This window comes from Colletotrichum tamarilloi (assembly GCF_030869305.1).
Source record: "Colletotrichum tamarilloi strain Tom-12 chromosome Unknown Scaffold_208.1, whole genome shotgun sequence".
Taxonomy (NCBI): Eukaryota; Fungi; Ascomycota; class Sordariomycetes; order Glomerellales; family Glomerellaceae; genus Colletotrichum; species Colletotrichum tamarilloi.
The window spans coordinates 20117-42839 of NW_026849591.1; the positions used below are offsets into that span (position 1 = coordinate 20117).

General features: G+C 49.9%; 10 protein-coding genes across 10 annotated transcripts; 3 read left to right on the forward strand and 7 right to left on the reverse strand.

Moving 5' to 3' along the window:
* Positions 1-576: 576 nt before the first annotated feature.
* CTAM01_16256 (zinc carboxypeptidase) lies at positions 577-2069 on the reverse strand (the record flags this gene model as incomplete). The annotated part of the gene is made up of 3 exons (XM_060532249.1): positions 577-1272; positions 1449-1485; positions 1558-2069. The coding sequence occupies 3 exons, from the start codon at positions 2067-2069 to the stop codon at positions 577-579; spliced, it is 1245 nt and encodes a 414-aa protein (XP_060373172.1).
* A 1644-nt stretch (positions 2070-3713) lies between these two features.
* On the reverse strand, positions 3714-3923 carry CTAM01_16257 (uncharacterized protein; the record flags this gene model as incomplete). Its single annotated transcript, XM_060532250.1, has 1 exon — positions 3714-3923. The coding sequence occupies one exon, from the start codon at positions 3921-3923 to the stop codon at positions 3714-3716; it is 210 nt and encodes a 69-aa protein (XP_060373173.1).
* Positions 3924-5476: 1553 nt separating this feature from the next.
* Positions 5477-6964, reverse strand: CTAM01_16258 (ATPase; the record flags this gene model as incomplete). Its single annotated transcript, XM_060532251.1, has 1 exon — positions 5477-6964. The coding sequence occupies one exon, from the start codon at positions 6962-6964 to the stop codon at positions 5477-5479; it is 1488 nt and encodes a 495-aa protein (XP_060373174.1).
* A 642-nt stretch (positions 6965-7606) lies between these two features.
* CTAM01_16259 (major facilitator superfamily transporter) lies at positions 7607-8648 on the reverse strand (the record flags this gene model as incomplete). The annotated part of the gene is made up of 3 exons (XM_060532252.1): positions 7607-7760; positions 7830-7927; positions 7980-8648. The coding sequence occupies 3 exons, from the start codon at positions 8646-8648 to the stop codon at positions 7607-7609; spliced, it is 921 nt and encodes a 306-aa protein (XP_060373175.1).
* A 1998-nt stretch (positions 8649-10646) lies between these two features.
* On the forward strand, positions 10647-11884 carry CTAM01_16260 (uncharacterized protein; the record flags this gene model as incomplete). Its single annotated transcript, XM_060532253.1, has 2 exons — positions 10647-10750; positions 10801-11884. The coding sequence occupies 2 exons, from the start codon at positions 10647-10649 to the stop codon at positions 11882-11884; spliced, it is 1188 nt and encodes a 395-aa protein (XP_060373176.1).
* A 167-nt stretch (positions 11885-12051) lies between these two features.
* Positions 12052-12654, reverse strand: CTAM01_16261 (3-octaprenyl-4-hydroxybenzoate carboxy-lyase UbiX; the record flags this gene model as incomplete). The annotated part of the gene is made up of 1 exon (XM_060532254.1): positions 12052-12654. The coding sequence occupies one exon, from the start codon at positions 12652-12654 to the stop codon at positions 12052-12054; it is 603 nt and encodes a 200-aa protein (XP_060373177.1).
* A 594-nt stretch (positions 12655-13248) lies between these two features.
* Positions 13249-14881, forward strand: CTAM01_16262 (uncharacterized protein; the record flags this gene model as incomplete). Its single annotated transcript, XM_060532255.1, has 3 exons — positions 13249-14114; positions 14176-14290; positions 14345-14881. The coding sequence occupies 3 exons, from the start codon at positions 13249-13251 to the stop codon at positions 14879-14881; spliced, it is 1518 nt and encodes a 505-aa protein (XP_060373178.1).
* Positions 14882-14947: 66 nt separating this feature from the next.
* On the reverse strand, positions 14948-16384 carry CTAM01_16263 (fungal specific transcription factor; the record flags this gene model as incomplete). The annotated part of the gene is made up of 4 exons (XM_060532256.1): positions 14948-15077; positions 15126-15974; positions 16027-16258; positions 16318-16384. 4 exons carry the CDS (start codon positions 16382-16384, stop codon positions 14948-14950), a joined length of 1278 nt encoding a protein of 425 aa, XP_060373179.1.
* A 1809-nt stretch (positions 16385-18193) lies between these two features.
* CTAM01_16264 (uncharacterized protein) lies at positions 18194-18598 on the reverse strand (the record flags this gene model as incomplete). Its single annotated transcript, XM_060532257.1, has 1 exon — positions 18194-18598. One exon carries the CDS (start codon positions 18596-18598, stop codon positions 18194-18196), a length of 405 nt encoding a protein of 134 aa, XP_060373180.1.
* A 1249-nt stretch (positions 18599-19847) lies between these two features.
* Positions 19848-20975, forward strand: CTAM01_16265 (uncharacterized protein; the record flags this gene model as incomplete). The annotated part of the gene is made up of 2 exons (XM_060532258.1): positions 19848-20598; positions 20653-20975. 2 exons carry the CDS (start codon positions 19848-19850, stop codon positions 20973-20975), a joined length of 1074 nt encoding a protein of 357 aa, XP_060373181.1.
* Between the last annotated feature and the right edge of the window lie 1748 nt (positions 20976-22723).

Genomic DNA, 22723 nt, shown 5'->3' on the forward strand with positions numbered 1-22723 from the left:
ATGAGGAATCTGGTTTGTGCTTCCGGCGTCACCCCACCACACATCTAAGTGCCAGCTGCCAATACTCATCTTGCTTTCACGAGAACATCTCAGAGGTATGGATTTGTCAAGAGAGCGCTAGGACCGATAGACACCTGCCTGAACAAATTTTCAAATCGCGCTCCTTCGCTTGCATATGTGTGCCCGTTCTCTATAAGCACGTAAATCCCCAGAACTGAGAGTCTTAAAACAATAGAGCGGATGATGTGAATGAAATTGCACGAATTGGAAACCACCTGTGGGGATTATGGGGATAATGTGGTTTCATTTCCTTTTTCTGAAAGATGAAAGGAGATTCAGCAATCAAAGCAATCGTGCCCTTAGAACCGGCTAAGATAGCCGAGCTCTGGAGACGTAATCAACTTTTGCTAAGCTCTTCATTTAAAGTACCAGCTTCAGCCTGCCATGTGTTTACTGCCGGCATCTGTTTCGATAGCTAAGCAGAAGTAGGGAGATGTCGGCTATTACCTCATCGCGATGGCTACGGAAGTGCAGAATATTATTTACAGGTTCAATTCACATGGCGCAGGTGAGTAGTTAGACAGCTCCTATTCCATCAAAAAACACCTCGTCCAACAAAGTATACAGTACCTGCTGTCCTTCCCACTGCTCCTCCGCGGCGCCAAGAATGCGATCGGGAGGTAAGACAAAGCCGAAATCGCCTGTATCAGGAAGCTCAATGGTGTAGGAAAAGTCCGCGCCGCCAATTGCATAAACATGGTCAGGTGCTGCCCCTGTGGTGGTATAGAGGGTAGCACCGCTGGGCCCAAATGTGAAAGTAGTACGTCTCTCGGAGCTGTCACGGATGACCTCGCTGAGCACCGAAGCAGTCTTGGTCCACTTGCCGAGCTCGGGAGCATACCACGTCTCCTTGGAACCGAAGGGTGAAAGAATATACTGGCCGTAACTGTGCCAGTCAATGTACAGTTTGATACCGCTGGTATCGCGCAGCTTGCGAACGTAAGCATCTAGGCCTTGGTTTTCGATGGTGTCGGAAGGCTTCTGGCCGCGGTAGGATTGGGCACACGGGTTGGTAGAAGCGCCAAACGGATTTGCATCCCATCCGTACTCCCAATTTCTATTGATGTCGGTTCCGTAGCAAGTTGAATTCAGAGGTGGGGGCGTGCGTGTCTTGCGCCAGAGACGGTCGACCTCCTGGGAGAATGTGAAGCCTGGTTCCGGTATGAGTTCGTAGGCTCTTTGTTGAAAGGACTGCAAGGTCTGACTTACCATCTGGATTGAAGATAGGGAAGATGTGAAAGTCGTATTAATTCAAGATGGAATCCGAAGTATTGGTGGCGTTCTTGTGGGCGTTGATCAGCTGTAGAGTAATATACTCAATGACCTGCGCAAAGAAACGATCAACTCAATTATGCCCAACCGTTTATCAATGTCATCCATCAACTCACAGGAGCTGCAATCCACTCTCTTGCGTGAACAGTACCGCTAGTATCTTCGTCAGAATTTGAAAACCTACGCAGTAACATTTGTAGCTGGCGGCTAAGCCATCGTTCTTACTGGTAGAGTACAGCGGGCTTTCCCGGACCCTCATCGCCGAAGAGATGGATTCCGTGAATTGTCCGATTCTCGAACGACCGCCCCGAATACACCAGCTCAGAGTTTCCTGGAAAGGCTTCGTGGAGGTCGGTGAAGTATTGGACATGGTCCTTATACGAGTGGTACGAGTCGAACCACGCAAGATCGTCGATGTCGCGCTTATATGCGGTGCGAACTTGGGATTCGGCGGCGATTGACTCGCCGAGGTCACTGTGCATGATGCGGTAATCTAGCCCAAGTGACTCAACAATATTGACTTGGTCTGGCGAAATGACGATGTCAATATGAGTATCCACATCGTGGTTCCATTTGTGATGAGGAATCGTAGCAAGTTTGGCTTGCACGGTTGCCAATTGGTTGAGGGTTTTCACTCGGAGAACCTGGTAGCCCTCATAATTAATTGGACTCCTCCTTTGAAAGTTGAAGCCAGCTGCGAGCGTAGGAATTACGGAAATAATGGCGGCAGGTCTCATCTCAAAGATACGTCAACAAAGCTCGTAGTATAGGAATATCACAAAAAGACAATTTTTTGACACCCTAGCTACTATCGACGAGCTTATAAGTACGTTGTTTTCGATTACCAAAATCAAACCTCACGACACACCATCAGTGCCAAGCTTCACAATAGCAGTAGGTTGATTGCGTGCGAATTAGGCAGCCTCCGGACTGAGCCACGTAGTCGAGAAATTCTCCAAGCCTGCAACTATCTCTCTCTAGGAGAGGCAAGTGTCCAAAAGTTCTCTAATAACGCGTCGCCGTGCATGACGTAAGAAACAGCCTCACCTTCCCCTTTAATCTTAGCCAATGCATGGCATTTTGTGACCCCTCAGCAAAGTCGACTTTTCGTGATTCTTGTTGAGTAAGACGTCTTACTCAGGGGATGGATCCCCTGCTTCTTTTGAAATCTCGCAGTACTTCATCGCGGAGCCACGTGCTAGTCACAAAACAGTTGTAAACACCCATGCTACTCATCAATTTACCAAAAGTCTGGCCAAAGGAAGATAGGTAGATGTTAATAAATAAGTCGTTCTTCATAATTGGAGAAATTGTGTTCGGATCTTGCTCAAAGCCCCGAAGACAATGCCTTGGAGCCACTGGGAACAACGGAAAGTAGGACCAGAGCTACAAGAGACGTTTTAAGCGTAGCTTGCTCGTCGAAGCTTCGTGCCGCAGACTTGTAGTATAGAATGGTCGGTCGTCAAGGGCCTAGTCAATATTAGACCGCCAGGGGACCATGATGTCACATAGAGTTGTGTTATTCAGCCAAATGGCCTCAATGGTAGAAACCATGGCTAGTCAATCACCTGAAGAATATATGAATGAATGCAAGCCCGCCACCCGCTCAAGACATGTTGATACCGGCTGCACGGTGAACTAAGTTGCTTACCTATGGTTATCAAGACCGAAACCGCCGGACAAGTAGTCAAGTTTGGATAGAGCGATCCTTAATCTTTACGTAGAGCCATAAAACATAGACAGGATGCAGCCTACTGGGTTCATTGGGCCAAGCAAGTCGGGGTCAAGTTTCCTACACATGGCTGGCCTCGGGTCAAGGCTTCAACTGGCCGGATGTTTGTCCCGCTTGACAACAGTCTGCGGGCATTGAATCGGACCATGAGTTTTGTCCTAAGAATGACTTCCGGGTCAGAAATAAGAGATATGATCGTCAAGTACCTCGTGACTTAGGTACTCAATGCAAGCAAGGGAGAACTTACGAAATTGATCAACACGTGGTTAGTTACAGTGGTAAGAATGCTATTTAGAGACTCAAGGTAGCTGCAGATCACGTGGGAATAACAGCATCAGAGAGTCACTGAGAAGCCCACAGTTTGAGAGCGTGAAGCATCTCTCTTCCAATGATTTAAATTTAATCCAATAATTTCCTAATGATGTTTTGGATCACGCCAAACACAAACAATCGGCCTCGCGAAACCATTCTCTCGGAGCCTCCAAGAACGCTGCTAAGACTTTGTCAATTTCCCACAGGCCGTGATTCAACGTTCGATGTCGGTGACTGGTGTAAGATTCTTCTCGTTCTCATTAGCGATGATTAATAGAGGTCATACAGAGTTTTGGAAGGTTGACTGACCTACCTCCGATTTTGTCGTCTCCCTGAACTAATCGGCATCACAGTTGAACGTGACACCATCAGGTTTTCCACCAGCCTGGCACGCCGCATTCGCAGATTTGCAGTGCGTGCTATCGGGTTTCACATCCTTTGCGCAACAAAAGTTGCACATCGTTCCTTGAATAGTGGCTCCGCAGTTTTTAGGCTCCACGCAGTGTCGTCGGACAAGGGAATTGGGTGCGAAGTCGGATGAGGGCATAGTAGCAGCCACAGGCAGTAGGATGAGGAAGATTCGCCCAGCGACCATGATTACCACAGTTGAAATGTAAGCTTTGCAAGGCCAATACACGATAGGATGTGTGTCATAGAGGATTAATCGCCTACCCACCAGCAAAGCCGTGAGTGGAAATCAGCCCTCTTTATTCTTCCTCCAAGATTGCCTAAAGCTAGGACCACAAACGGCAATCATTTTCAGACTGATTATGGATCAAAGTTAGACTTCAAGTGCGCCTTGTCACAAGGCACGCTTCGAGCCTAGCTAGTTGGTGATGGGCAGGAAGGTTTGCCATCCGAATCCGCCCAAAGAGTGCATCAAAAGTATACCAAGGCTTGCAGAAACGGCGGCTTTGGGAGCATGACAGTGAGCAGAAAGGAGATATATTCTCCAACTTTCTCCGGAACTCGTGTATTCGCGAAACGGCTTCAGAAACCTGCGTTAGTCGTGCAACCTTCTTATTTAAGACTGAGGAAGTGTCGCGACGCCGCTATTCTTCACAAAAACTACTACTCCCAGGCGCCGACTTGCAGCACCGTTAGTTGGATTTGCGGAAAGTTGATGAGGGTATTCGAGGCTGTTTTGCTTTTCACTAGCCCTCGTCAGATGTCCGTTTGAGGGAGAGTCCCTCAGTCGACAGAATTGTATATTTGGGGTGGTTTCGTCCGATGAGATGACGCACTCTCGCATCGGCTCCAAGAGCCCTCCGTGAACTCTACATACAATACGGTGCCTGCCTCGTGACATATATCACCGGGATATGAAGACCAAATACTGCAAACTCCATTCATGGCCACCACCCCAGAACCCATCGGCGCCAAGGCAGGGCCATGCTCATGGCCCACGACCCTGTCCCCATGTCGACGGAGTGTGGAAGCGGCTGTATGAAAATTCCGGCTACTCTTGCCTTTCATGCACGACGATTTCGTTCTCGGAAACTGTCTAGGTTCCTTTGTCGTCTCAAATATTTAGGCTTTTGAGCTCGTGAGCTTTCTCTCCCCACATTGGTCACGGAGGAACCCGCGTTTGAAATTGGAAGGCTAACTAGTAGACAGACGAGATGGGTCACGGCAGTCCGGAGATGGGTCTTGATTAGTATTGATGCTAGGAGGCACTGCTGGGGATGTCAGACTACTTCCACTCCATTGAAGTTGAGAGGCTGGGTGTGCAAGCCCTCTGGGTCAAAGATGGCAGGGTAAGTATGTATGAGTACTGGCTTAGGCACCGAATCAACAGAGTAGATAGACCAAACGAAAGAGAGGCCTGGTCATCATTCGTTACAAGGGTGTTCAATAATATTCTGTAGAAAATGCGATGCGCGCGCCGATAGCTACATCGACCATAGCTTTGAAAGAACACACATGAGGAATGCATTTACTGCTGGCATCATCTAACGTAAGCCCTTCTCTCCCAACACAAACAATAGCGGCAAACGAATGAACAGGGGGAAAAAGAAATAACGAAACTCCATCCAGGGTCTAGAACCAGCCATACATATAATAGTACAGTCAGGCAAATAGCTATTACACACTCAACTTCTAAGCCTTCCCATTGGAAGTTATAAACTCGAACTCTTTGAAGTGGGCTCTTGCAAGTTCTTTTTGAACCCAACTTGCGATGCTTTCTACCGCATGATACGGACTCTCTAGATGTACCTGGAAAAACCCCTGCAATTGAGATGGGGTCAAGGTGTCTTCCGGTATCACGCTGGAAAACTGGACAGAAAGCTTCTCAATTTCTTCCATTTTCAGGTGTGTTGTGCACCCTAGTTCGGGAGAGAACATCCGCACGAACATTTCCGCCGCTGACTTTGGGCTAATGTTGCCCAGTAGGACCTTCATGTCGACTCGGCCGGGCCGAATCAAGGCACTGTCGAGTTGCTCGGGTCGATTCGTAGTCATGATGACGATACGGCCCTCCTGCGATCCAACGCCATCCAAAACATTCAGCAGTCCGGAAAGAGTGCAGTTGGGCACATTGCTGCTCTCCGGTGAATGTGCTCGTCCATTCCCGTTGCTGGTCTTCTCATGGCTGCTTGAACGCTCCACCCACACGGCATCGATGTCTTCGAGAAGAACCACACATCGCGGCGGAATCTCCTGAAACATCTGCTCTAAATCGGCATCCGTTGCCACACTGGGGATCTTGACCTCGTAGAGATCTAATCCAAACTCGCCGGCAATCGCCACAGAAAGCGAGGACTTGCCAGTTCCAGGCGGGCCGTAGAAGAGGTAGCCCCTCCGGTACGGCATACTCCGGCTTTGGTAGCGCATCTGAGTCTTCGGATCCAGGTAATTCCGGATATCAGCAAGCAACTCCTGCTTCAAGCTGAGGTCAAAGTGCACGGTGTCCAGATGGCGGAGGGGCTTGCGGGCTTTAGGTTTCCAAGACATGCCGTAACGGTCGCGGGAGTAGATGATGACGAAGTACTGCGTCTGCCTGTCGGCGTACTCGCGGCAGGCTTCGATGAGATTCTGGACAGGATGCGCCGACCATCCGAAGCAGCTGATTGTCAGGTCCTCGCCTCCGATTCCATCGTAGCTGGGATCCGATAGTGAAGAATTGAAATCTCCAACGGCACGGGTGACGACAAAACAGTTGCCTTTGAACCAGAGCCACCGTGTGTTCCAGTGTGGACAATACTGAACGGTATGGCGCGACTTCTTCAGAGCGGCAGCACGGTCTGGGTTGGCGCGTCCAACTTCGGTACGACCGGTAAAGGCGCGATAATGCCGGGGCCGGTTGGCGAGGACCCATTTCACGACGCTCCGGTTAACCGGGTCGCCGCCCGGTATTGTGACGGAAGCGAGGAAAAAGCGCCGAATACAACTATACGCTTCCTGCCAGGCACATTGCATGAGTCTCCAAGCCGTAGGGAGGGTGCCGGCTATGGCAACAAGAGAGCCAATTTGTGTTATATCGAGCTCGGCCCACCGAGTGAGAACGTCCCTCACCACGCCCGCTCCTTGAGACCACGGGTCGAGGAGAGCGTGGCTCGCGCCGGCGATGTGGAACTGGTGGGCCATTCAGGCGATGGGCTCATTCCGAGCCGCCCCGGCCTGTGAAAAGATGCAGACCAAGGAATCGGTTCACAAGTGAAGGGAGATCAGGGTGCCTTCGGTTGGCCAATCCTATTCGGAACAGCAAGGTCCGAGAAATCTGTTCAAAGAGTGAGGCTCGGGCAAAGCCTGGCAATGAAAAGATCAATACAAAAAGACAAAAAGAATAGATTGAGGCATTTTGATGAAACGAGTGACAAGAAAGTGAAGCAAAAATGTGAACAAGCGATTGTCTAGGAAGATCGTGTGAGGCCAGCTTGTGTTCATTTCGAAGGGTCGGAAAGCTTTTTCTCCCCAAACCTGCGCTCCAGAGAAGCCACATTTACCAGCCACACACGAGCCATACTAGAGATCCCATCATCGGCGAGCACCTTACGGAACATCAAAACCCCGACCGGGCACCCGGTGTACCAGGAACAGCTTCGGCCCGAAGGGAGCAGGGACCTCACTGGTCCGAGCGGTCTTGCTTAGGTAAGTACTCTCCGTAGTCTCCAAAGGTATGAACGATACCTCCGAACGATGTGCCGCTTAACGAAGTACTCTTGACTCCGAACATACATCACAAGTGAAGCCAGGACCATACTGCAAATGACTGAATACCATATAGATCTAGACGGTTGCAGTCACACTGCTGTTTAACCGCCATCTAGCTGCAGCAAGGATGGCAGCTCCAACCACGAGAGTTGCGCCGGTCCACATCGACAACGCAAGATATCCGGCATGCGCAAGAATCTGGCCGCTGATGGGAGGCCCGACAAGAGCGCTGTCCATTGTCATGGTCAGTGTCCACAAACCGCCCTAGGCATGGAATAGCAGAAGTGTGACGACTCACGTTACAGCGATGGAGCCCATCATGAAGCCGACAGCCAACCCCTGATGACGATGATGGGCAATTTTTCCGACGCATGCACCCTGCAAGCTCATGATGGCCTGGAAATACGTCAGCCATTGTCATGGAAGTTCAAGATGTGAATCAACTCACTCCAGAGGAGAATCCGTACGCCAAACTCCACACTGCCAACCCAGGAAGAGACGTTGCCGCCGTCCAGCAAAAGCCAACGATACCAGCCGCAAGAGTTGCCAGCATGCAAAGATTGAAATGCCCATACCGGTCTGCGAGAAACCCAGGAATAACTCGTCCCAGGAATGAAGCACCGTTTAGTCCAGATAACAAGTAGAATGCCGTCGATGTGGACAAGCCATGTTGAACGCCGAAGCCCGTAACAAAGAAAACGGGAGTAAACAGTCCAAAGTAGCCGAGTGCTAACCCTCCACAGAGAAGGATAAAGGTCTTGTTCTTCAGGATAGAGTAGTTGGCCTTCGATTTGTACTGTATCTCTTCATTCGATGAGGTCGTTCCCTTCTCGTCCCCATCTGATGCCGCATGGATTGGACTCAAAGATGCTTGGGGTGCGGGGGCATCAACCACAGTGATGCAGGCGAATGCTAAAAGAGGAGCCATAGTGAAAGCAACAACTCGCATAGTCCATCCGAAACCAAGCTGGCGTTTGTTGAGAAGTTGCTCTAGCATGATCGGCCAGATGATGCCACCGATGGAGGACCCGCCAATTGTGAGACCCAGAGCAAGGCCACGGCGATGAGGCATGCGGCGTGACACCACAGCCACAGGGGGGCAGAAAATGAGCGACATACTCACCCCAAGCAAAATCCCCTGGGCTAGGAATACTTGGTAGTACTGTTTACAGAGAGAGGTCATGAAGAGAGCAAACAGTTGACCGATACTGCCAATACACAGAAGAATCTGTAAAGCGTGCACCTTAGTACGTGGAGGTTGGCAGGGCTGCAATCAGTTTTCACATACCGTAGGTCCCAATCTGTCGGTTGGAACGCCTGATATTGGTGCACATAGGTAGACGATAGAAATAGATATGGATCCAATCCAGGAAATATTGGACTCAGATTCTCCGAGAAACGTCTGGTAATACTCTTGGAAAATGCCGAATGCATTAAGGAAGCCAGCTGTGCAAAAAAGCGAAAGCGAAGCACCTACGACAGCGAGCCACGATCTAAAACTGATAGTTCCGAATGAGATTTTGTGATAATATTCAAATTCCGAAAACCATAAGCTCACCTATCGTAACCGGGAGGAGGTTGAGATGGCTCCATGGCAATGTAAGTTGTGTCTTGTGGCTAGAATATCAAGTTCAGGACACTGGCTGGCGTAAGCAACGGCAAAAAAAAAAAAAGAAAAGCCAAAAGAAAAACAAGGTTGATTTAGGCACTTAGCATAGCTAGGACCAATTCCAGCAGTTCCCCATGGGCATTTAATAAATATTATCGCTTTGCTGTCGTATTGTTGCTCTGGATGAGGTGGCGTAGATGGAGTTGGTAAGCACCGCGGATTATCCGTGGAGTAATTAACACGTTGGCGTCCGAGGAAGGTCCGCGGCCAGGAGCGAACTTGGACTTTGCCTCATCAACATCAACAAAGTCCGGTGGCGAAGCACAAGAAAGCAATTACGAATCATTTAATTCATCATGAAGCGCACAATGCGACCTGATAGTGATAGCGCAGCCCAGAAACGACGTCGCCAACCCCAAGTTTCGTGTGACTCGTGCCGCAAGAAGAAGCTCAAGTGCGACCGCGGAGACCCGTGTTCGAGCTGTGTGATGCGCGGCTTGTCATGCGCAGGGCAGCCGGGGACACAAAATCCGATTGCGGAATTGAGGTAACCACGGAAATGGTGCATACATATCGACGACCGGTCTACCTTAGCTAACTACGGATAGCCATGCGCCAAAGTTGAGCGAGAATGCCGACGACTCTATCCTGAGTCGGCTCCGTAATCTAGAGCACGCTGTGTTCGGGCCAGTGTCTTCTGCCGGCACAGAATTTTCCATGCAGCAGCTTGCGGACACTGTCGGACCTGTAAGGATAGAGCGGTCAAAATCTTCCCGACGCCGAAGTCTGGGTTTATTAACACGGCATCCTCATCTCCGGAGGTTCATGGATAACGAACGGCAGCAAACCGCGAAGTTTCTCGATTCAACATTCACGCGAAATAGTCTAAACGTGAGAAACACAATATCCAGACTTTAGAGTTCGAAATCCTAATGGACTGTTACCCAGGTCACTCTACCATTTGAAAAGGTGGACTATCACGTTACCAATGTCTGTCACTTTCCCAAGACACCCGCAAGCACAACCTCCGGCCTTACACCCTCCATTGATTCAGAAGGACGATTATCGACCTGGTTGATGACCCAAGAAGAGGCGTTGCTGCTACTACAAGACTTCCTCGACAATCCGTTTCATCTCCTTCCCATACTTCATCCAACAGCAGCCAGGTCCATGATCGTCAACTTCTATTGCACCTTATCTCGCGGAGGTGAACCAAATCCAGCACACGCTGCACTGATTCTAGGAATCGCAGCAACGAGTGCTTTCTTCTTCACCGAGGGGTCCAAAGCCAACGGGACCTTCGAGTCTTTGGAAGAAGCTACGCACACCGCCATAGCTTGGTTCAGATCCTCTCTCAACATACTAGAAAAATCACATGCCAATACTTGGGTCTGTCTGGAAGAGGTACAAGCACGTTCGGTCCTCGCTTATCTTGTCTACAACATGGAAGGCTGCTCAGCTAGGTTTAGATTCCTTCATGGCTGTTCGTTGTCGTCCGCTCGAGAGATGAGCCTGCACCTAATCGACAGCCCTGGCTCGGAACAGCGGGACGAAGAGTCTGCAAAGGAAATCAAGAGAAGGGTATGGTGGCATATTACTGCTACAGACTGGTACGTCGCTCTCATTCCTCTTCTATCGACTATTGCTCATCATAGCTCAGGATGCTGGGTCTCATGGGAGGGCCCACGGATGGGACGTACAACGTTCAGCCGCGACAAATGAATGTTAATGAGCCTCGGAACATCAATGATGACGAGGCGAGCCTCTCGAATAAGGCCATTAGCATGCCTTCAGATACTGCGACGACGATGAGCTGTTTCATCCGGCGCATCCAACTCGCTGGTATTTCTCGTTCTGTCATCGATGCCAGAACACCAGGAGTTCCAGATGCTGAAATAACGGACTACGAACATGTCCTCGAGTTAGATCGTCTGTTTGCAGATGCTATTGCCGACTTCCCCCCATTCCTCCGTCCCGATGGGCCCATTCCAGAGACCGCGCCGCCCTATCTATCGCTGCAGAGAGATGTTGTTCTCCTCGGTTTCCTCTCGCGACGCGCTCGATTACACCGACCATTCTTGCTCCATGACAAACAAGATGCCCAATACCAGTCATCGCGAGAGATATGTCTGAGCTCAGCCCGGACTGTCCTCGCAATCGCCACACGTCTACTAAAGGTTTCACAGACTAGAGAGCCAGTGCAAACCTTCAGCTCGCGAGCAATCGGCTGCCGTCTAGGCTGTGTTATCGGTCATATGTTCATGGCGTGTACAATATTGGCACTTCACTCAGGAGGCGTCTCAAGTCGTGAGGGCTTAGCAGACGGCAAAGAGTCATGGTTAGTATCTGATGCATCAGCAGAGCTGCATGCCGAGGTTGTACAAGCTTGCCGTGCTTTGGCATTGGCCGGAAAAGAATCGGTGATTGCTGCGCAGCTTGTTCAGAACCTGACGGGCGTTTTGCGTCGCTATCGTGTCCAGGGGATGGATGACGCTGTCCCATCAGAGGTAGAAGATGACAGAGAGTCTGTCGACGCAGGACTCTCGACTGACGATCCCGAAGCGGTTGCAACGGCCGGACTGAGGACTGTTTATGATGATGGTGGCAGTGCTGAGAAATCTAGTTTGGCTGGAGAAGACGTCCTCGGTCTTGACAGCCTATGGAACGATCTCCTTGGAGACGCCAACACATTTGGATGGGATCAACTTTTTGCAGGACTCGACTCCTATTGCGGCCCGACCTAGATATTAGCTTGCAAAAGGCACTAGGACTTATCACCGATGTCGAGGTACACCAGAAGTAGACATCCGGCTTGCTCTCGTCACACTCCACAGTGGTCCAACAATATCTCAGTCAGCCGTTACTATCATTCGGCGAAAGTGATCTGGTGTACAGTCGATTGTAATCAACATTACTTGCTATTTGTGGTACTCTTCTGCATCCCATCCCACCTTTCAAAGTTTCTCGCATCCAAATCGAAAAGATCCAACAACCTTCCGACCATCTGATCAAGAACATCATCAATTGACGACGGCCGCGTATAGAATCCGACAACAGGCGGCGCGATAATTGCCCCCGCCCTCGTGACCTCCATCATATTCCTCAAATGGATCTCACTAAACGGCGTCTCCCTGACAGACAAGACCAGCCTCTTGCGCTCTTTCAGACAAACATCTGCTGCTCTCGTTACCAAGTCATCACAGATACCCGCATTGATCGCAGCGAGGGTCTTGACGGAACACGGTACAACAATCATGCCATCCACGCGATATGAGCCACTTGCGATAGGTGCGGCTAGATCGTGCGAGCTATAGGCGTGGTCTGCAAGTGCTTTCACCGCCGCGGGTGTGTAATCGGTTTCCCACTTTATCGTCTCGGCGGCCCACTTGCTGATAATGAGGTGCGTTTCGACGTTGAGCCTCCGGAGGGTCTGAAGAACGTGAATACCAATCTGGGCTCCTGTCGCGCCCGTCAAGGCGACAATGATCTTTTTGCGAGGTGTGATGTCTTTCATTTCGTTGATGGCTTTTTTGTTGGTAGTTCCTCACAAGCATTTACCGACGTGGTGTCTCTGAAGTGTAAATGACAGTGATTTGCCGAAGATGTTGTGGACGTATTCTTGCTTTTGGGTCTGAAAGTGCTTGGAATGATGTTTGAGCCAGTTATAACTGCGTACCTCTGGATCACACTCTTCTTGCAGCGATACTACCCTACATATTTAATGGGATCACGATAAAAGTCTTTTCGGCGAAATCGGAGAGTTCAGAAACGATCGATGGGACGGTAACCGAATTGTCCGAACCCGGAGCCACTCGGGTATCCACATTCTCGACTTCCGGCACCGGTACGGAAGAGGACCGACTTCCATCCTAGCTCAGGGATCTCTGAGCACGTATCTCGGGGAATTCGGGGATATTGCATCACTACCACCGCTCATCGTACTCCATGCTGGCGTTCGGTGTTGACGAAAGTGATATATATGAACGCTACATGGTCATCTACATTGGCTGCATTATAATCACATCCAACCACCAACTACAAATCAAATTTCCTCCATTTTTGGACTGCATACACATTCAATTTATCAATCTCAATCAACAGAACCAAAATGCCACCATCAAACTCTCAAGATCTCCCGCACCTCAGCTTCCGCTCCTTTGTCGAAGCACTTAAAGCAGACGGCGACCTCGTTGAGATCAACGAAGAATGTGACCCGAATCTCGAAGTCGGCGCCATCATTCGGAAGGTTGTTGAGACCGATGAACGAGCACCCCTCTTCAACAAGCTCAAGGGTCAAGATGCAGATGGCTTCTGGCGTATCCTCGGCGCGCCAAACTCTCTGCGGTCCGACCCCTCCCAGCGTTTTGGAAGACTGGCGAGGCACCTCGGTCTCCCTCCCACGTCGACTATGAAGGAGATACTCGATAAGATGATCGCCGCCAAGAGTGCGACTCCAATCCCCCCCGTTGTCTCTGATACCGGGTCCTGCAAGGAGATCCGATTGACTCCAGACCAATTTGACCTCACCAAATTGCCGGCACCGATGCTGCACCAGTCTGACGGCGGAAAGTACATCCAGACGTACGGTATGCATGTCGTTCAATCGCCGGACGGGAAATGGACGAACTGGTCCATCGCTCGCGCCATGGTGTACGACAGAAACCACCTTGCGGGGCTCGTTATCGAGCCGCAACATATCTGGCAGATCCATCAGATGTGGAAAAAGGAGGGTAAGGATATGCCGTGGGCGCTGGTCTTTGGGGTGCCACCGGCCGCCATCATGGCTTCGAGCATGCCTTTACCGAGCGGCCTGTCTGAGGCGGAGTACATTGGGTCACTGGTTGGAGCACCGTTGGAGGTTGTCAAGTGTGACACCAATGGGCTTTATGTCCCTGCCGACTCGGAAATTGTCTTCGAGGGCGTTTGCTCTGCTACAGAGACGGCACCTGAGGGTCCCTTTGGAGAGATGCACGGGTATGTGGACTGTTTGGAATTGTTTGCAAGAAATCCGCAAAGATACTGACGATCCTTCAAGATATGTCTTCCCTGGCGACGCGCATCCCCAGCCGAAGTACAGGGTTGACCTCATCACACACCGAAAGGATGCTATTCTTCCAGTATCGAATTGCGGCCGATTGACCGATGAGACGGTAGGTCATCATCGCCACCTGTTCTCATAGCAGTACCAAACTGACGCGAACTAGCACACCATGATCGGACCCCTTGCCGCTGCTGAGATCGGATTTCTACTGAAGTCTAAGGGTTTGCCCATCAAGGAGGCTTTCTCCCCCTTCGAATCCCAGGTGACATGGGTCGCCCTACAGGTCGACACCGAGAAGCTTCGCGCAATGAAGACCAACGCAAAGGATTTTTGCCGAACCATCGGCGATGTTGTCTTCAATGATAAGGTCGGCTACACAATCCACCGCCTCGTCATTGTCGGCGACGACATCGACGTGTACGACTTTAAGGACGTAATCTGGGCCTTTTCCACCCGCTGCCGCCCTGGCCTGGATGAGTACCATTTCGAGGACGTCCGCGGCTTTCCGTTAATTCCATACATGTCGCACGGCAACGGTAACATCCGCATGGGGGGAAAAGTTGTTTCCGATTGTCTGATGCCGACTGAGTACACCACTGGCCGTGACTGGGAAGCTGCGAGCTTCCAGGGGTCCTATCCGACTGAGGTCCAGGAGAAGGTGCTGCAGCGTTGGCAGTCATTTGGATTCAATACCAACTGAATATCAAAGTGTTTAGACTGAACGTTAATTGAATGATTACTAAATCCCAACACAAAGTTTTCAACTTCACACTAGATTGGGCAGAAATGAATTGTTGTCATAATTCTGATCCGACATGATGTAGTCAAACGCGCCCAGTGGGGACATGTCGAAATCGATGGGAAATTCCCACTGAGCGTCGCCCATGTCCCAAAAGCTGGCTTCTTAGCATTCGTCTCGGAATCTAAATTATGGATTGACTCACTCAGCTTGCTCCGTGACCCGAAACGCATTATCTTGGCCTATTGCAGGCCTTTCGCCGACGGTGGGCATATGGCCAGGAGTTGGAATGTCTTGGTCGCTTTGCTCCTGGTTTGAGCCACGCGAACTGACGTCACGCTCCGTCAATGCTCGAAGAGTCCGCAGAGCCTTCAACGCCTTATGGAGAGTGCCTGAAAGCTGTGCGTTGGTATCGGGGTCTGTGAGCAAGGCGGAGTTACCTTCCTCTGAAAGACTTGCAATGAGCTCGTCCTGAAGGGTTCTGGTCTCGGCAAGATACCTAGTCTCTCGCATTAAGCTCAAGAGAAGAACCGACGTTAGCCCATTATGTGTAAAGGCCCAAGAACGCCTAGCATGTCCCGCGATTGACCTCAACCGAACATAAGCCCGGACGCTGCGCTTGAGAGATTCTCGAAAGTGCTCGAGGACGTTCGACCTGTCACTTTCACTGAGCCCTGTTGATCCACTCCTCGATACGAACGGGCGACAAAGAGTAGCCATGACAAAATGTCGGTGAAGTTCGAAAGCGTAGTATTCTTGAATCTGTGGTATTGCCGTACTTCTCGTGGGATCGATTAAGTGGGGCGAAAGAGAGGCTTCGATGGATTTGATGCCGTCGAGTACCGAAACTGGCCCGAGTGACGACTGCAAATGAGACGAGAGATGGCGCAATGTGACATGACATAGCCAGCTCATAGCTTGGAGGTAGGATAGACCCGAACTCTCGCTAGACTCTGAGAGCTGAGGCAAGTCGCTTTCAAAATCCAACTCATAGGAGGCTGGTGGGCGACCAAAAGCGAGCGCGAGGAGGGCATCCTGCCAAACAATTGCTAATCTGACCAGTGGTTAGCAGATGTATTCCTACAGAGAACCTCGATGTAATTTACCTCAAACACTTTGCGTCTTCATCTGTGAGCGGAGATTTTGGCGGGCGGGCTGTCTTCTTGTGAAGACCGAGGCATTGCGCGAGGCGGATTGTTGTGCCCCCAAGAACCCAAGCCGCCTGAGGTTTCATATCATTTTGAAGCACATTCCCTAAGAGAAGGAGTGTCTGGACGGCCTCCTTGGATGGATTCGCGAGATAATCTGTTGACCGTAGGAGATCAAATGACTGCTTGGCTGTAGCTGATCAGCATCTCATCGAGGTGGATGGAATGCTGGGCTGATCTAGAACATACTATGCCGTTGAGACACTGCAAGACGGTCTTGCAAATTCATATCGGAAAATTGAGCTCCAGCCGCCATGATAGCGTGAAGTAGAGACAGCCACCTAGGATCTTCAAACGACTCGGAGCCAAGGTCTGATCCTCTCCTTGCATTGATTAGTTGACAAATTCGTTGCTCGATGGTATCTAAATTAAAGGTTATGATGTGAAAGGGGTGGACTCGACGGCGAAAGAGTTCAAACAATCTGACTATCTCTTGGTCGCTTGGTAGAGACTGATAGGATGATACAGACGTGTTCACTTCTTCATTGACGCCAAGAAGAGGTAGTATGCCTGTTTCGAAAGCAGATTGTCGAGCTGGATCATCTCTAGACCGGATTGAGCGCCGTCTGATCATGCCTATCACCGAACTATCGGCTAGGAATAGTCGATCGCCATCTTCTCGCGCAGTGGATGCATTATTCGACGTTGTCGATATATGTGGAGTGAGCCTGTTTTGGGCTTCTGGGCCAGGGACGAGGTCTCCTACACGTTCCTCGACGATATCAAAGCTGATCGCGTCTGTTTTCTCGAGTTCTTGAGATCTGTTTGAAGTTGGAATGACTACAGAAGTTCTTCTCGCAGATCGTGCTGGCGACTGTGGGATACCGAGCGACTGTCTTGTAGAACTTTCATAGTTGCATAGATCCGGGTGTCCCCGTTTGTCGCAGGTCGAACACGGCAACTCCTTGTCGCATTTGACCTTTCTTTCGCGGCACGGTATACATGACTTAGGGTTACCACGGACGCCTTTGCGGTCCCGTTGACGAGATTTGAGAAGGTCGCGGAGGGCTGAGCGGTCATCGTTCGGGGTGTTGGGAGATCGACGGACCGATGAGTCCATCGGGAACAACAGGTGGGCGTTGATGTTAATGTCCGGATTAGGTACTCTAAAATATTAGTCTGCATCAAAACAGTTCAGATCTGGGCAAGATTTTCGGGGCTGTGAATTCTCAAACGCAACGAGCGCAAGACAATTGCTTTTGTGTGTCCGTGACGTCCAAATCACGGTGTCAGGTTTATACCGGACTTTACCTAATCGAGACGCCGACTTCGGCCTTCGGAGAAACCTTGGCTCGGAGCAAGTCCGGGTCCCGAATTTCTGTGGAGAGATCACGACCAGATGCGGATATATATGTCTGGACCAGAAAACGTATTCAACCCACTTCTTCGCTATGCTATGCTAGAATGTCTCGAAGCCCATCCCTGGATTTGCCTTTAATTCGAGAAGGTAATATGTCAATGTCAGGAATGCCGCGCTTATCCAACTGTTACGCACCAGGGCCTGTTGCTTTTACTGCACTGGGCACTTTGTAAATTGATTCAAATATCAAAGAAAAAAGAAGAAAGAAAAAGAAAAAAAAACAGAGAATCTTGAGCGAGGCTATAGCGGACGGCCGAACCTCTATTGAAATCAGAAAGACCAGCTTTCTTTCAACTATGGTACTCGCCGGGAGATGAGATCGGGTAGTGGCTACAAACCACGGCTTAGAGGACGATATAAAGAGACGAAGTACTGTACTTTTACACTTCTTGTGACCCTATACTAACGTAAATTTCATTGATGAAGCGGTGGTCTATCTTAGCGCCGGTTCTTTAGTCGGGGTTGACAACCTATTTTCGCCTCACAAGGTAACTTCGAGACTTTGACCAAGCATTATAAAACCAAAAGTGTGCTTTCTAGAGTGAGAGTGTAGATATGCGAGATTCAAGATATCCAGTTAGCTATCTGAAGACCACCAGATAGACTACATAGCCCTTCACCATAAAATTCTCGACCTCTCCTTCCGTGATTAACCCCGACTTCGTTCGAAGCCGCTTGCCCCTTGGATCGACATTGACTTCTGACTTATTTGCCGGTAATGCTGGTGATTCTGGGGTCCTTGGAGTTATATTCGACATAGTGCAGGCCATTGGTTCGGAAGACATTCAGGCCATATTGATCCGGCTCGTTGTCGAAGAAGGTATAGTTGTAGGAGTCAGTGGTGGATATAGTCAGGCGGTACTTCTTGACCGAGTACCAGGGAGCCTCCTCGAGCTTGTAGTAGGTAATGCCCGTCTTGTTTCGGATCTCTGGAGAGGGTGAGCCCTCGGTGTTAAGTCTCCAATCAACCTGGACATTGAAAGGGGGGCCGTTGGCAGCAGGGGCGTCGCCACCCTGGTCGGTGATATCGTAGTGAGAGGCAGAAACCTGATACTTCTGTCCGCTCTTAGACTCAGATTCTTTCCAGGGAGCAGATGTCTGGTCGGCCATTTTGAAGATGTAGGAGGAAGATAAGGTTTACGTGAAGGTGCTTGTCTTTGTAGTGGAGGTATCTGTAGCTGAAGAAGTGCTTCTCGATGACAATCAAATTCTATTAGAGAGCCGAATCCTGCTGCCTTTTATACGTAACGTGAACCGCTCGTTCATTGAGGGGTAGATAATTTTCTAGTCACTTCTTCGACACATACAGCAGGCCATGATGGGAGGACTCGGAGAAGCCGTGAGACAACGTAAGCTGGCTCTCGCGAAACTTCCAAGCCATATGCCGTTACTCTGGTGGCTGCTATACCTATCACATCACTACAAGGTGGATCAGGGGTCTTCATTTGAGTACAGCTCGTCATTAACAGCATGGCTTGAACGACCTGAAAATACACGAACTCAGCCGTATGTGAGGGTAAGAGATCAGCTGGGATGCGAAGAGGCAGCTTCTGCATCAATAGTTTCGCTAGCAGCTTTGAACCCAGGCTCTCACCTGATTAAGCGGGGATGTACAGTCTTAGTCTCTGCCAGCTGTGCTTCTTGACATATCCATCTGAGCCAATTATCTTGATTACCTATTATACCACTGCACCTGATTATGGCACAATGCCACAATGATACATACTACAGCGCTGTTACATTTGGCTTAGTTTGAACGGTGGTTTGTCTAGATACATCAACTAGTGTTGTCCGATAGGTTAGTGCCCCGGGATGTGGCGGGCGGGACGGTCCTGACATGGGGCTAGGTACTGGGTCGAGACTCGCGCTTACGGTCGCTCCGCTTTCAGCCCGCCACTCTAGTGGAGTTTTGCCCGCGCAAGCTGTTTCGCAACACCTCAGTCACTTAGTAGTGTTGACTATTCGATCTCTGAGGCACAGGAATCACATCTATTTCTTGACCAGGGCCTTCCTACCACTCTCCTTGGCTACCGCGATCACGACGGATGATCCGGAGCACAACTTCAAAGCAGGTTTGGGGAAGGGCTCTAGATAGACTGGGGGCTGAGACGTTAGCAGCCTCAGGCGAAGTCAGCTGAAAGATAATGACCTGCACACTGGTCGTGAATGGACTCCCATGCACTCGCACGACGCCCACCCCGCTTTCGGAGTGTCTAGACTGCCATAGCTGGTTCTAGCGTGCTTACAGCCCAGAGCAATTAGTTATATAGGCTGTGAATTGTAGTATACGCATTTGCACGTTAAACTTGTCTTTTCAGCTTCTTCCCTCAGCCAAAGATTCTAGCGGCGAATACCAACCATGGCAACCTCAACAGATCACGAAAATGCAGACACCAGTGGCCAAGCTGGGGAAGAGGTCGCCCCCCAAATGTCAGTCAGTGGAGGACTTTGGAATGGGATCATCGGCAAACCATTCCATGAGTCTCTCACTTTGTCTGCTCCAATCAGCAGCAAATCTGGGACCCCACAGGGCACAACTCTTGAGAGCGCCACCAACGACGACTGGGAGCACATTCGCGGAGCAGTGTGGAATGACGATCCTGATTGTCAACTCTTTTCAGACACTCACGACTCAAATCATTCATACACACTCGGCTTTGACTGGGCACTGAAGTTCAAGTCAGCGGAAAAAGAGTGGAACCCAAACAACCTCGGCTTCACTAGGATGAAAAATGTTACCGGCCGCTCACACTATGGTGACCTTCAGTTTCTTCACTGTATGGCATCTGACAGAGATGAGGAGCCTGAAGTCACAAAAGCAAATATCATGACCTGGATGGAAGTTATGTATAAGCTGGCAACTGGTGAAGATGACAAGATTACCCCCAGCACTGTGGTGTCACAGTCACCTCTTGGCGTTTTGTTTCCTGACGATTCTCTCCCGCCAAACTGGCTGTCTCTTGCCTATCTATTGTCCAAGGACTCCAAGTTCAAGGGCCTTGACATCGGGCGACGCGCACTCGGCAGTATGTTCCATGTTATCCAAGATTCGTATGCTATTGGCCATGCAAAGCGTGAACTACTGAACGAGAAAGACAAGGTATCAGACGGTAAGGATTCTTATTAGGTCCATCCAGTTCCCACTGCTTACATTTCTTCTCCAGATCCCCTCAAATTCAAAGACGGCACTATAGATCGTTGGGGGCCCATTCAGATCTTCCACACTTATTATGGCCAAGACAGTGCTTCACACAAGCATTACGACCACTTTTTCGATCGTATTCCGGATCCGGAGCATTTAGATAATCTAGAACAGTGGAATAACTTGATTGGTTGTCGTGACGCCGTTGATAGGTGTAGGATTCTAGTAGAAAAGAAGCTGGAGGGCAAGAAATGGGAGGGCGATGATGGAGTGAGGCAGTTTCTCGATACAGAAGTGTTCGCGCTGTCTGGTCAGGAAAGTCTAGTCAACAACAAGGTTCTATAGTAGCTTAATCCGTACTGTAAAAGGATTTAGACCTTATGGATATTTCGAGATTATTTGCTTGAATTACGCTTTTAACCAACGTTCAAGATTGATGCCAGTAATCTACTGTGTTTGACTTGAAAAACTAGCCTGTACCATGCATTCACTCACTATGGGGATTGCTTCCGTTTACTGTTCGTCGCAATAACCATCGACTTGCTTTGGTTAAGATTCTCCCCCTCTTCTTTGGCTTAGGGTTACCCATCCGAGGCGCTTCTGCACAAGTAAGTACATGGGCCAGAATCGGCTAGGCCATGTCCATTGTCTCAGGCTATTGCCTCTAGTCCTGCAAATCCCAGGCTGCCACCTACGTTCTAGACCTAACCCTGGTATTCAGCTGTTGTTTCGATCACAATGCGTACTCAGCCCTCTGAGCTGGCATTGGCAACCACACATTTTGCCGTTGGTCAATTCCCACCGTATTAGCGCCTACAAGGGAGAGTGCGACCCGCAAAGCCACCTAATGCTGGTTGCTCAGCTTCGGCAGGGTCTCTTCCTCTCCATTCCCTTCACTTACAACTGCCGTCTTCCATCACAGGGTTACTTCACTCCGCTTCGACATCCTCTTTCCACTTGCTTCAGGAACGATTTTCCATTTCATACGAAGATGGCTACTATTCAAATCAACGGCAACACGGCCAATCTCGCAAATTTGCCTGATAGCGTGCCAAAGGATGCAGAGAGCACCAATTTTATCCTTATCCAGGGTCACAGTGACTTGACCCCTGGTCAAAAGCAGAAACTGGAGGACAGTAAAGTCAAAATCCTGGAATATGTCTCGCGCAACACCTACCTATGTCGATATGAGCCCAAAGACCTCAGTGCCATTCGGGCTATGGCCGCTGTCAAGAGTGTGATTCCGTGAGTAGTCATTAACATTGCAGAGTAATAATCGCTAACTGTATCAGATATCTGCCCGACCTCAAAACCACCGTGACTCTCAAGGAACTTATAGAGAGGGACAACAAAAAGACTCGCTATGAGGTAGACTGTATTCTTCATAAGAGCCCCAACGTCAACGCCAACAACCTGGCAACATCAATCGCACAGAAAGCCAGAGTAGATTTACAAGATCTTCAAATCTCACCTTCAATTATCAGAGTCACCGTGCACCAAGATGACCTCTCAGAGATTGCGAAACTTGATAGTATTAGCAGAATTGAAGAGGTGCGGCCAGTGGGGGTGCTCAACAACGAGGCGCGCGCAATCCTCAATGTCGATCTCTTGACCTTGTCAAGCTCCTACGAAGGGGCTAACCAAAGTATTTGCGTTGCAGACACTGGCTTCGACCTGGGAAGGTCAAATAGCGAGCCTGGCGTTGAAGTTCACCCAGCACTTTGTGGACGTGTTCAGCACCTAGACTCCGTCTGGCCCAACGACCCCAAAGACCGGAACTTCACATTTGAGAAGTTCATGGACGAAGAAGGTCATGGCACTCATGTGTGTGCATCCATCTGCGGAAGCGGTAAGTCAACATACCCACTTCCTGGCACCCCCCTGTTTCTGGCACCACAAAAACGATGGGATCACAACCCAACCTCCTCATTACTATTAACTATTGATCCTCAACCACACCCACTACAATACAGCTGCCAGCCTCACTAGGGCATTCAGAGTCGCTGGATTCAGCCGTGATAACCTCCTTTTCACCCGCTTCGATTTGAGCCCGATGGATATCCCTGATGTTCGCGAACTTCGTATTGGGATCG